The following is an 11152-nucleotide window of genomic DNA, read 5'->3' as shown; positions in this document are numbered from 1 at the left end:
CCCCCCCCCCCCCCCCGCCCCCAAGTGTGTTTAGGTAACTGAAGCACATTCACACTTGGAGGGACCGGCCTGTTTTGCAAGGGAAAACCAAAACATTCCAGTGCAGCTAATATTGCAGCTCCTCTGGTGTCTTAAGTTCAGGCCACAGCGGGAGGTGCAGACACCTATGGGGACTGCAGTAACTTTCTGTGTCTTTTCTTTGGAAGGAGAAATAAGATGAGTCACAATTAACCCATTCAGCTAAATTAGTAAGGCTCTGGGCGATAACGGAAGGGATGGGGAGTGTTTTAAGCGAGGCTGTGGCAACAAGAGGCTGCCTTGGGATAGTCTAAGGCTCTACCTAGACTGGGCAGTGCTGGCCTTGCCATTGATGCCGTGATACCCGACTTTCCTTTCTGGAAATCAAGATTTATTTGGCTTCACTCTAGTTTCAAAGAGCTATTGCTTTCTTGAATACCTGAAAGTACAGAGATAATGTCCTGAGAAGGTATCTAGATCCTCATTTTGGAGGATGTGTGATGCCCTCCATGTAAAGGGGGTTGTGCCCTTGTGAGCAGCTGATGGCATATTTTGTTCTAGACTTGACTTTTCCTGACGTCTGTACCAGGCATCTGACTTGATGGCCACACTGTAACTTTACATGACTTCCCATTGCAGTGGGAAGAGCATTTTCCCTTGGCCAAAACACTTCAAACACAGATTCCAAGCCTGGGTTGGATTTGTTGTTGGTGGTGTGTTTTTTTCTTTCTCTGCTAAAGTAGTTAAACTTGGTTTATGAATTAAAAGGAGCCATTGCTTACCTGTAGACACGGATTCTGTCTTAGGCCTCTTAGTTCTAATGGTTTGTCTAGCAGAAAATAAGGTTTTTTTTCTTACATCCTTTCACGCCCAATCTGTAAATTCATCTTTGTCATTGCAGGAAGCATAAATTTGCTCAGTTTCTTACAACCTTCTCTTGTACATCCTTCCATGAGACGTCCAAGCCTGGTGTTAGTGATCTTGCTTTGATTATCTTGCTCTGGCCCACCAGCGGGCTTGGTCCAGGCATCCTGTGTCATGGAGTGTAGGAAAAAAGGGGTCTCCAGGGCAAGTATCAGTAGGTTGGCACAGAATATTTTGTTCCTCTTACAAGATGAATGAGGAAGGAGTGTCTTTAAGTGTACTGTTTATGTGTAGGATCCTGAACAAGTACTTTCAAAAATAACAGTGGAAATAAACATAGCAGCAAAGTAATAGGAAAGCACACAGCACTGCCAGAATGGATCACCTGTGTGTTTTCTCCACCACGCCGTGTGACAGAGCCGGGGAAGCAGGTTGTCTGCTCCTCTGGACCATCAGCCAGGGAGTCAGGCGTGTTGTTTGGGATGTTTCTGAGATAACAGGAGATTGAGGCCAGATCTGAGGATGTCAGAGTCTTCTGACATCCTAAAAAGGACAGAACTATAGTTATGAGGAGGCCGACCTACCCACAGCCTGAGGTGTTTCCAGGTGATCTCTCAGTGTTCCCAGAGCCTTATTGCTGGTGGGGCAGAGGGGATATGTCTTTGGTCCCTCAGAGAAACAGCTACACACCGGTGTGATGGGCGAGCTGGACATTTCCTGTGCTGTTGCTCACGGCCTGTCTCTGGCAGCCGAGTGCTTGTGGAGGAGCCCCTCAATCATTAGATAGCTCCGGAACGATGACAGGTGCACCTTCACTCGACAGACCAGAAGACAATGATGGGCTAAACCATGGAGCAGACCTGCCACTGCAGCTCTTCCTCCTTTGCTTCCCAGACATCTGTGACCCCGGTGACAAACTGCTGCTGAACATAACTCCCGTGGGGCACGTCTCTCCAAGTCTTCTTGTCTCAGCAGTGCTTTGCTGCCTTCCATTTTATTTTTTTCCAGCCTTTGGGCATTATTCTTTTTTTTCTCCCATCGCCATGTGGCTGTGAAAAAGTATTTCAGGGGTGAAGAGGTCTGTGTAAAAAGCTCTCTGTCGTTCAAAACACAGGCCAAGGTGGCATTTGTTCTAGGAAGTAGCACCTGAAGGACAAGTCTGTTATTCCATGGCTCCTTAGCTGATACGTTTTCCCAAAAGTCAGTAATCTCCAAGGAAGAAATGGCCTGTCTGGGAAAATAAAACAAGACCTGTGAATTACTTTAATGGGATGCTCTAATGTATTTTTATCTCCTTAAAAGGAAGCTAAACTTCATGCACAAGATGATAGATGAGTTTATTTTGACATGTGGATTTAATAGCGTACTAGGATGTAACTGCGTTTTTACTGCTAGAAAAAGTCTCCAGGGAAATAGTTCCCTGGGGTGAGGTCAGTGTCCTTCTACAGTCAAATCTCAAGGGAATGAGTTGAAGAGTTTTTGTCAGTGGTTGGCTTGGTTGCAAGGCGGGGTGGTTAATACGACACCTAACAAATCGTGATGGTGTGGAAATTAATTACATCGTCGTGGAACAGAAAGCCAAAGTGCCCCAAAGACCACCTGGGGTTTAAAACTCCACTTGGCTTCCTGCTGGAAGGTGCTCATTGCCACTCTTGGTTCTCATCGTAGTACTATTTGTTACTCTTCCCAAATATTTATTTGGTCGTACCTGTAATTAAATTTCTGCTGAAAAGGTACAAAGCACCCTGTACTTGGTTTCATGTGAAAACTGAGATCCTCTTGGCTTAAGCAGGACAGTGGCGGTTCCTTGGCCAGAGCAACCCTCTTTGGAGAGTAAGATAATCTAAAATGGCCTAAAGAAGACTCTCCCAGAGATATGGCACTCACGAGGTTATATCACAGGAAATTGTGAGCTTTGGGCTCCATCCTGTTTGACCAATTACGCTATCTCCTCATCAGCGTACCTGGCCTGGCCCTAGGAGATTGAATGATGTCTGGATACTAGAGGTACAATTTAGTGCTCCCAACTGCTTGAAAGGGACTGGACAGTGATTTGTGAGCTCTCTGGAGATGGGTGAGATAAACCTTTGTGGTGGGGATGTCCTCTGCCCTGTAGCTAATCCTGGCCAGAGCTGGCCCAGGCTCCCTGTAGACACCTTGGAGGGGAGTGAGGGCTGTGACCTCCTAACTCTCAAATCCAACAGCCTGTAGTAGATCTTGGGGAAAAATGAGCGTGCTGCTGTCAAAAGCAAATAGATATTTCACAGGGAATTTAAATAGTAGCTGTCTGGTAAAACAGAGGCTGAGACTGCTGCGTGAGATGATAGCCCTGGCACCCTGGGGGGAAAGCCCATGGGACAAGAAAGAACGAGGAGGATAAAGCAATCCAAGCTGGGAAGCACCAAGCGTGTTTGCCCTGGGATAAGTCTTATTAACTTAAGCACATCAAAGCATAAATGTAGCTGTGGTACTCCCGGACCCGAGCTGGCTCGAGCAAAGCCATCCAGTATGTTTTTCCAGTGTTCCTGTCCAGGCTCAGCTGCCACAGGTAGAGACGTGCCCCGGAGCCACATTTGCAGCCTGCCACTGACCGGAATTACCTGCTCTCCAAACACCTGCGGTGCTGCTGCAATTCTGGGAATGCTCAGCACCTTGGGAGGTATTCAGGACCAAGTTAATTTAATTATTCTCTTGCTTATTACCTTCAAAATCCACTTAGTGATAGGGAGGAGGTGCCTTGTCTCTATCACAGTCGCTGGCAGCCGGCCAGCAGAAGCTTCTTCCTGGCAGGAGTGGCAATGGAGACCCGAGTCAGAGCCGGTTTAGCTTCAAGGCACTGTGTGAGAGGGAGAGAAATAGAAAGTATCGTGTTTAAAGCTGCCAGATGTAGTCTTGATGGATGATCCCCTAGAAGTGCAGGCCAGGAGCCATAGTGAAGTGAGCTAGAAGAGTCTGTGGCACTGGGAAGAAACGCGAGCACTGTTGTCCTCGCCCTTGCCTCTGTCCAGCCAAACTGTCAGGCTTGGTCTAAATTGGTGACAAGAGTCACCAACTTCACAACAGACATTTCAGACCAACGTTTCAGACCATGTAACTCGTCACAGCACGGTTTTGAGCCCTGGCAGCCGGGCCGTGCGGTGGGACGTGGAGAGCAGCCGCTGTCCCAGGCAGAAGAGCTTGCAACCAGCAAACTCGGTCCAGGCATGGCCCGTGTTTGAGCCCAAGTGAGGTAACGCTTGTGCCTCTTCCCACTGTTTTACAGTCTTTCCACTGGCCTCGTCATTATCATCATTTATGGCATCCCCTGAGCTATTGAAAGCATCAGAGGAGGAAATTAAGGGCCGTATACTGTCCAGGCTCTGTGGTCCTATGTCCCCTGACGAGCTATTCTCTCCTGGACATGCTCACAAGTGGCTTCATTAATGTTGCATGGGACACTGAATAAAGACTAGGGAGAGAAAGAAAAGAAAAGCTGAAATACTACGCGAGATCTCCCTCTCTATCTCCCATCGTGTCCTCCTCCTTGTAAACCTCTACACTCCCTTTCTACAACCTTTAGACTTATTCTCTGTAATTTTCTGGCCCTGTCCCACATGACTACTACTCTTTGCATCCTAACTGTGTTTGGTGAACATTTCCTAGCTGTGGTCGTCAGTCTCTGCTCCTTACTGCCTTTGGAGTTACCACCAACTCCCTCTCCTTCCCTTTCTGCATTTTAGACCCTCTGGAAGGGATGAATTTGGGCCCAAGACCTGATATAGGCTTTAAACAGGGTCTTTCCTAAACTCCAGAAGTGTTTGGACCGAGTCCACGTTGGCTGGGAGTGCTCTCATGTGAAGTTGCCCCAGCAATCACCCTCTGGGCTTGTATGACAGTTTCGTTGGGGAACACGTCATCTTTCTTGTTCATAAATTATGGGCCACTGTGCATGTTTGGAGGAAGGGAGAGGGGGCTGGGAGAGGTAAAGAGGAGGAAGGAATTAATTTTGAAAGTGCCTTGCAGGTTACATTTATTTGACTGTCTCTAATCCATCAATCTTCTGTTATATTGCTCATCTCCTTGGGGCTTGTTTGAGAAGGAGAAATTTACTGCACTGTAAGCCGGGGCAGGGATTTGCAAAGTGGGGGGCATGTGGTGTATCCTAGGAGAGAGCAAGGAACCAGAAAAAGAGGTGGAGGAGCTTTTGAATCCCTTCACAGAGGTGTAAATCTGTTGCCCGTTACCCACCCCCTCAGTCACCCTTGGGGACGTCTTTGGAGGGGAACAACCTACCTTATCCACACACGTTGTACACCATTGCACGTGGCCATACCACAGATGAGCTATAAATTCACACCCTGGCTCCCTTACACCTCGTTCTCCTTGGAGTAACCCTTGGGTAAGAAGCTTTCCCAGTAGCCCTGTGTCTGCTGGTCGTGGATGGAAGCACAGTATGAACTCACGGTGAATACGGACTCGTCCCCTTCAGCCAGGGAGAGCAGATGCAACGCCTCCTGGTAGACAGTTATCATAGGAGTTCTCCCCAACTGAGAAATGTTTGGGAAACACTTGTGACTCTTTTTCTCAGGTGTTGCAAAGAGGATTTGTTTTGTAAATAGTGAAGCTGTTAATTGCCTTGGCTTTATTAAGAGGGAGCTGTAAAGGTATTAACAAGTTTCTGTTGCTCTGTGCTGGCGATGAGCCACCACAAGGAGCTTCATAGGGGAAGGTGGCAAAGTTGCTACGAAAGTACCTTTGTTCTCTAGAGAAGAAAAAAAAAAGGCACCCGTTTAGCCAAAGACTTGAGGCAATGGGTGAATTTTGTAGGAGGGAATCCAGGGGATTCACTTTCTGTCTTGCGACATGGACTGGAGTGTCCCCATGGCAGCATAGCTGGGAAGGTCTGAGCTGGAAGGGCTTGCAGAGATTTCTTTCTCCCTCAGCTTCTCTCAAGGCACAGGTAGAGGGAATCTCCCACACTCACGGTGGGAAGCCTGGGTGCTTAACAGCTTTGGAAATCAGGCTGGTGGGGTTTAGGAATCAAACTTGAAGCATCTCACTTTAAAAAAAATGTTGCTTAAGATTGGAGTTGAGGTTTCAAAGTGATTAAAGCCGCTAGCTGGTTCAAAAAGCTTTCCTATACACTCCAGCAAGCCAGATACTCAAATACCCACCTTTCCCTGAAAATTCCTGCCGATAAATCCTGCAAAAGGCATCACACAGATGCTTTTTTCATCCTACTCTATGGGGCTGGCGCTAGGAGAAGCTGACCAGAGGCTGATTAAGGCCCTTTAACTTTGTCATGCTAAGGGTTGGTTTTGCAAGTTGAAAAGGAACTGTGACTTGTTTTTTAAGACTTTAGGGAATTGCTGGCCCTCATTGGTTTCACTGCACCAGATGCAGTGTGACCGGGAATCTACGCTGCATATGAAAAGGTCACTTACCCTGTTCAAGAGAGGAGATTCTAACACTTGTCAGCTTGAGTGATGGAGACTCTGCATTGAGAGCCATAATATTCATGTCAGAGAATTGCCAAGCCCATGCGGAAGCGTTGAAGATGGATGGCCTGGGGATATACTCCTGACACTTTAATACGGGGGGAGGATACAGCACAAACATCTCACGCAGAATTATAATCCATGAAAGGGCACGGGTGGCGTAAATTAAAGGTAATCCACTAGGCAAGGCGTTTAACAGCTGAAGCGAAGCAGCCTGGGGTAAAGGAGGGCTGATGGTGGGACAGAGAGGGAGCTGCTGTGGAGCATCAGGGGAGAGAGCAGCAGGGGCATTTCCACCCACTGGGAGGAGAAACAAGAGGAAAAGCTGGTGGCAATGGGGGAAACGGTGACAGTGATGATCCTGGGTTAGATGGGAAGGACCGGGGAAGCTTGCAGGCTTAGCCTGAGCTGTCATCATAGTGCAAATACCCCAACACTGATCTTCTGAAATCCTCTTAGCTGAGCAGGCACCTCTGACAAGCCTGCCCTGGTCTATGGTAACACAATAGCTGGTCTGTAGCATTTCTTCAGTTAGAACATGTTTCCCTTTCTCATTAAAAATGGAGCATAAACCAGTCCTTTCCCACAATGAAGGCACAAATGGGATAGTGGTGGTAAACCTCTGCAGAGCCAGTGGTGATTTCAGGCCAATCTGACTGCTGTCCCGCAGGTTTCCTATCCAGTAGGTTACTCTGGCCGTGGCAGTGGCTGTGGCCCTGCAAACAGCGGCTCTGGCAAAGCCTGTTTGAAGTGGAGGTGCTGCTCCAAGGCCGTCCAAGCAGCTCCACAGCCCTACCCAAAGTGCCCCTTTGGGGTGCCTGGTGGGGTGCCCCTGCTCCAGGTCATCCCCAGCACCTCTTCCAGTGCCGCAGCGCTGCAAGGAGCCTTCAGGGAGAAGCAATGCCAGCAGCTCGCCTGGGCAGGCAGCAGGATTTTGGTTAGAGCTCATAAAGCACCTGGCTCAGATTAAGATTTTTACGTTTTCTTTGTAATTAGGATCATTACTATGCCTGCGGGACAAGAGTCAGGTTCCTCCAAGGTGCTCTGTAAGGGCAGTCCATCCCTTCCTCTGAGCATGCAATGAGTTACGGGTGGTTGGCATCAGAGTCCCAAACTGGATTTGACTTTGAGTGATCCTGAGTAAATACATTCAGTTCTGAAGACACATCAGTGCCTTCAAATGCTCTGGGGCTGTGGTTGGAGAGCGAACTCTCCCAAATCAGCAAGTGATAGGACTGCTCTGCTGTGCGTGGTGTTACTTCTTTAGAAGACTGCGCCATAGGAGCTTGGTGCCCAGGTAAAATCCTTACTGAAATGATGAAGCCAGCCTGATGGGCTGTGTCCTGCAGGCAGCCTCAGGCTCTATTGCCCTGTGCCACCCCGTGCACGTGGCATTTCTCTGTGTGTTGTTACAGAAGCTGGGTACCGGCGGGCAGGGGTGCAGGGGCTCCCTGACAGTGCTGTGATGGATTAAGATGATCCTGAATTTCTATTGTCTTGCAGTGAATGTAGTGAGAATTGATGACTGTTGTATCCAAGCAACAAGGGGAAGGATGAGAGAGCTTCAGCTTCTTCAGAACTGTAATATCTCTGGCAAGGTGCAGCTCTAAGCCATAGAGTTGGTTTTTGGATTTGTTCAGGCTTGGTATTGTCTCTGTGAGCTATAAAAAGAGGATGGAAATCTATATCATGGGATGGTACATAACTTTCGCTTGAATTTGCTTTAATTTGCATTTGGTCTCTGGTTTTTGCATAAGACGTGCTCGTTGCCTTAGATAGTCTGGATGCCAGAAATGTAAATGAATTAAAACAAGTAATTAGACAAATTCAGGGAAGAACAGTTCATCTGCAGCATTTAAATGCAACACGGTGGGTACAAGTGCTGGCTCAGCAAGCCCCTGGCTGCGGGTTGGTGGGAGTGGAGGGCTCAGAGGAAGCAGGACTGGTGTTGGCTGGGCTGTCTCTGCTCCTCTCTGCAGCCCTGTTTCCCAGGATGGAGCCTGCATGGAACAGGGGTCTGGTCTGGTGCTGTGGGCACCTGCAAACCTGTCATTTCTGACTTTCTGCAGTAATGTTACTTTGAAAAGAGGCTGCATAGAGACTCAAAGGATGATACGAAGCATGTCCTGAACATGCCTGCTCATGGAGGGGAGTCCTCACCTCCTGGGATTCACCTCTGCAGGTTATTAACTCTGCTATTTGTATGCAGCGAGATGGTTTGTTAGGTCTGCTTGTGAGTTATCCTGGTGAAATACTGTTTCCCACCTCTGAGTGCACATCAGCAGTGACTGTCCTGTGCTCTGAGTAACCTCAGTTTGTGGCTCTGGGATTTTGGCAGCTCCTGGGGCTGCCCAGGAATGGGGCTGGGGCTGCTCAGTGCTGATCCAGGACAGCTGCAGTCCAGGCAACCACAGCGGGTATTGCAGCAGTAGAGCCTGTTTGGTTGTTTGTTTGGGGTTTTTTTGTGTGTGTGTGCAGACAAGCCAGCTGGTGCACAAGATGCAGGAAAGGGGGTCGGTTTGTCTGTTTTTTATTGTTTCCCATTCAGCCTAAGTTTTGGTGGGTTCCAAATGCTTTTGTGGCAACACTGTGCAAAAAAATCTTGTAGGGTTTTTTTGGTTTATTTGGTGATGTAGCCTATTAGTTATGGACATTTTGGAAATGGCTACTCCGAAGGCAGGAAAAAAGCCCTTCCAAACTGACAGCCCGTTGGTGTAGCCCTTCCAGCGTTGATGAAACCACTTTTGGCAAAAAATAAACACCTGGAAGTCAGTTGTTCTTCCCAGCTTGTGCATTTTATACCTTGAGCTTTCTGATTTGGCTCAAGTATGTGTCGAGGCTGGGTTGGCACTAGGAGCCATCGGGATACCCGGATAAAATAGCACCAGAGCATTTGTCGTGTGGGTGCGATGTGCTGGCAGAGCTGTAAGTTTGTTGGGTTTTGTGTGTAAAAAATAAACACCTGGAAGTCAGTTGTTCTTCCCAGCTTGTGCATTTTATACCTTGAGCTTTCTGATTTGGCTCAAGTATGTGTCGAGGCTGGGTTGGCACTAGGAGCCATCGGGATACCCGGATAAAATAGCACCAGAGCATTTGTCGTGTGGGCGCGATGTGCTGGCAGAGCTGTAAGTTTGTTGGGTTTTGTGTGTTTTTTCTTGTTGTTTTTTTTTTTTTGGTGGGTTCTGTTTTTTACTTGTCTCTCCTCCTCCTCTGGCTAGAAAGCAAACCTAGCAGAGCATCCTTTGCCCCTGCATTGTAGGTGTGGGTGGGGGCAGAGCCCTGGCTCTCTCCAGCTGCAACTCCTGGGAGTAATCCAGGCTGAAGTACAGCCCTGGGGAGGGCAGGAGAAGAGCGAGACTCTCTTGGGACGTGTGTCCCCTCCTGCCCTTCCCGCTGTGGCTGTTTGCACCCGGAGCAGCAGGGAACCAGCAGACGCATTCGCAACTGTCCCCAAGTTTTCTCTCCTGCTCCCAGTTCAAAGGGCTCCTCTCGTGCCTCCAAGAATTTTGCAGTGAGTGTCGATGCTTTCCACATCAAAGCCAGGGCAGCCTCGCATTGTCTGGGAGGTGTCGGGTCTGGGCGTATTAGAGAGGCGTTGGGAGCTTCAAAATCACCTTTAGCCAGGCAGCGCCTGCATGCTCAGCACTTGAAAAAGGTTAGATATTACGGAGATAGGTATTAGGGCAAACCCTCCAGGGACTGAAGGCTGCAGCCACCTTTTATAGAGCTCTAGGAGAACAACCTTCTCGCTGGCTTCAGTGGCTTTTGGATTAATGATGAGAAATCTTGGAAGTGCTGGGTTTTACACAGAAAGGGAGAGTTTTGCACCTAGAGTCACACTGCTAGGAAGCCAGAAAGAAAAAAGCCAATGGTTTTTGTTGTGCTGTTTATTGCAAAATACAGTCCAAAATCTAAGTCTTTAAGGAGACCTCCCAAATAGATAGAGAAAACAGATTGTGCTAAGCAATAATACAACTTATTTATAAACGAAGTTAGGCATAAAGAATTCTGAATTCTTATCTGCTCATTAAAAAAAAAAGCATAGGAATTGTAAACTGCTTAATTTCATCCAGTACATATATATGATGCTACCATCTATTGGGGGCAGGAGTTCTGGTACCAAAATACAAAATTTAAAAAAGGGGGGAGTGGGGGGAAGGGGGAAAAGAAATCTGTAAACACTGGCTGTAAACTTATCAAAGCCCACCAAAGGCAGTGGTCATAATATACACCATGACACCACAAAACCTCCTCTCGCATCAGAAAGTGCATAAGTTTTCCACCTGAAATGCTGCCGAGCAGCCACTGTGCACGAGCCCCCCAGCAGGACTCGCTTTTGGCCACAGTGCCCGTCTGCACCGCGCTCGCCTGGGGCCGGAGCCCCACCGCTGCCCTTGGCAGACCCGCTGGCAGTGGCATAAGGGGTCGAGCCCACCTAAAAAGTGAAATTCTTCCCTCTGTCCGATACGCAGGTAAAGTGACTCCCAACCAGAAAGAAGCTACTGGTAAATACTGAGGAAAAACACATGGAAGCAAGAAGGACCGTGGTCCCTCGGCGCCCGCGCCTGGTGCTCCCGAATCACTCAGCGTCCATCCGCAGGAGACCCCATCTCGCCCCGCTCGGAGCCTCTGCGCCCCGATGATGCTCCTTCCCACCCCAGCTCCGCCAGCGGCCGCCGAGCGAGGGGACACCGAGAAGTCCTCTTATCTCTTGTGCCCCCTGTTCCGCCGCTTGATGTGGTTGGGGGGAGCGGCGGGTGCATCGCGGCGGGCGCAGAAGTGCTTGGCCACCA

General features: G+C 48.7%; 1 protein-coding gene across 1 annotated transcript in view; it reads right to left on the bottom strand.

The window, feature by feature from the left end:
* Window positions 1–11063: 11063 nt before the first annotated feature.
* LOC104278349 (protein Wnt-8c-like) overlaps window positions 11064–11152 on the bottom strand; it is a gene marked incomplete at its 5' end in the record, with an annotated part of 476 nt that continues 387 nt past the window's right edge. Inside the window, one exon of the mRNA XM_009875294.1 lies at window positions 11064–11151. Within this exon, the coding sequence (XP_009873596.1) occupies window positions 11064–11151 (88 nt within the window). The remainder of the gene's footprint in view (window position 11152) is intronic.

This window comes from Apaloderma vittatum, unplaced genomic scaffold, assembly GCF_000703405.1.
Source record: "Apaloderma vittatum isolate BGI_N311 unplaced genomic scaffold, ASM70340v1 scaffold27358, whole genome shotgun sequence".
NCBI classification, from domain to species: Eukaryota; Metazoa; Chordata; class Aves; order Trogoniformes; family Trogonidae; genus Apaloderma; species Apaloderma vittatum.
Note: the sequence above shows the minus strand (reverse complement) of the source record. Positions and strands in the feature narration are given on the sequence as shown.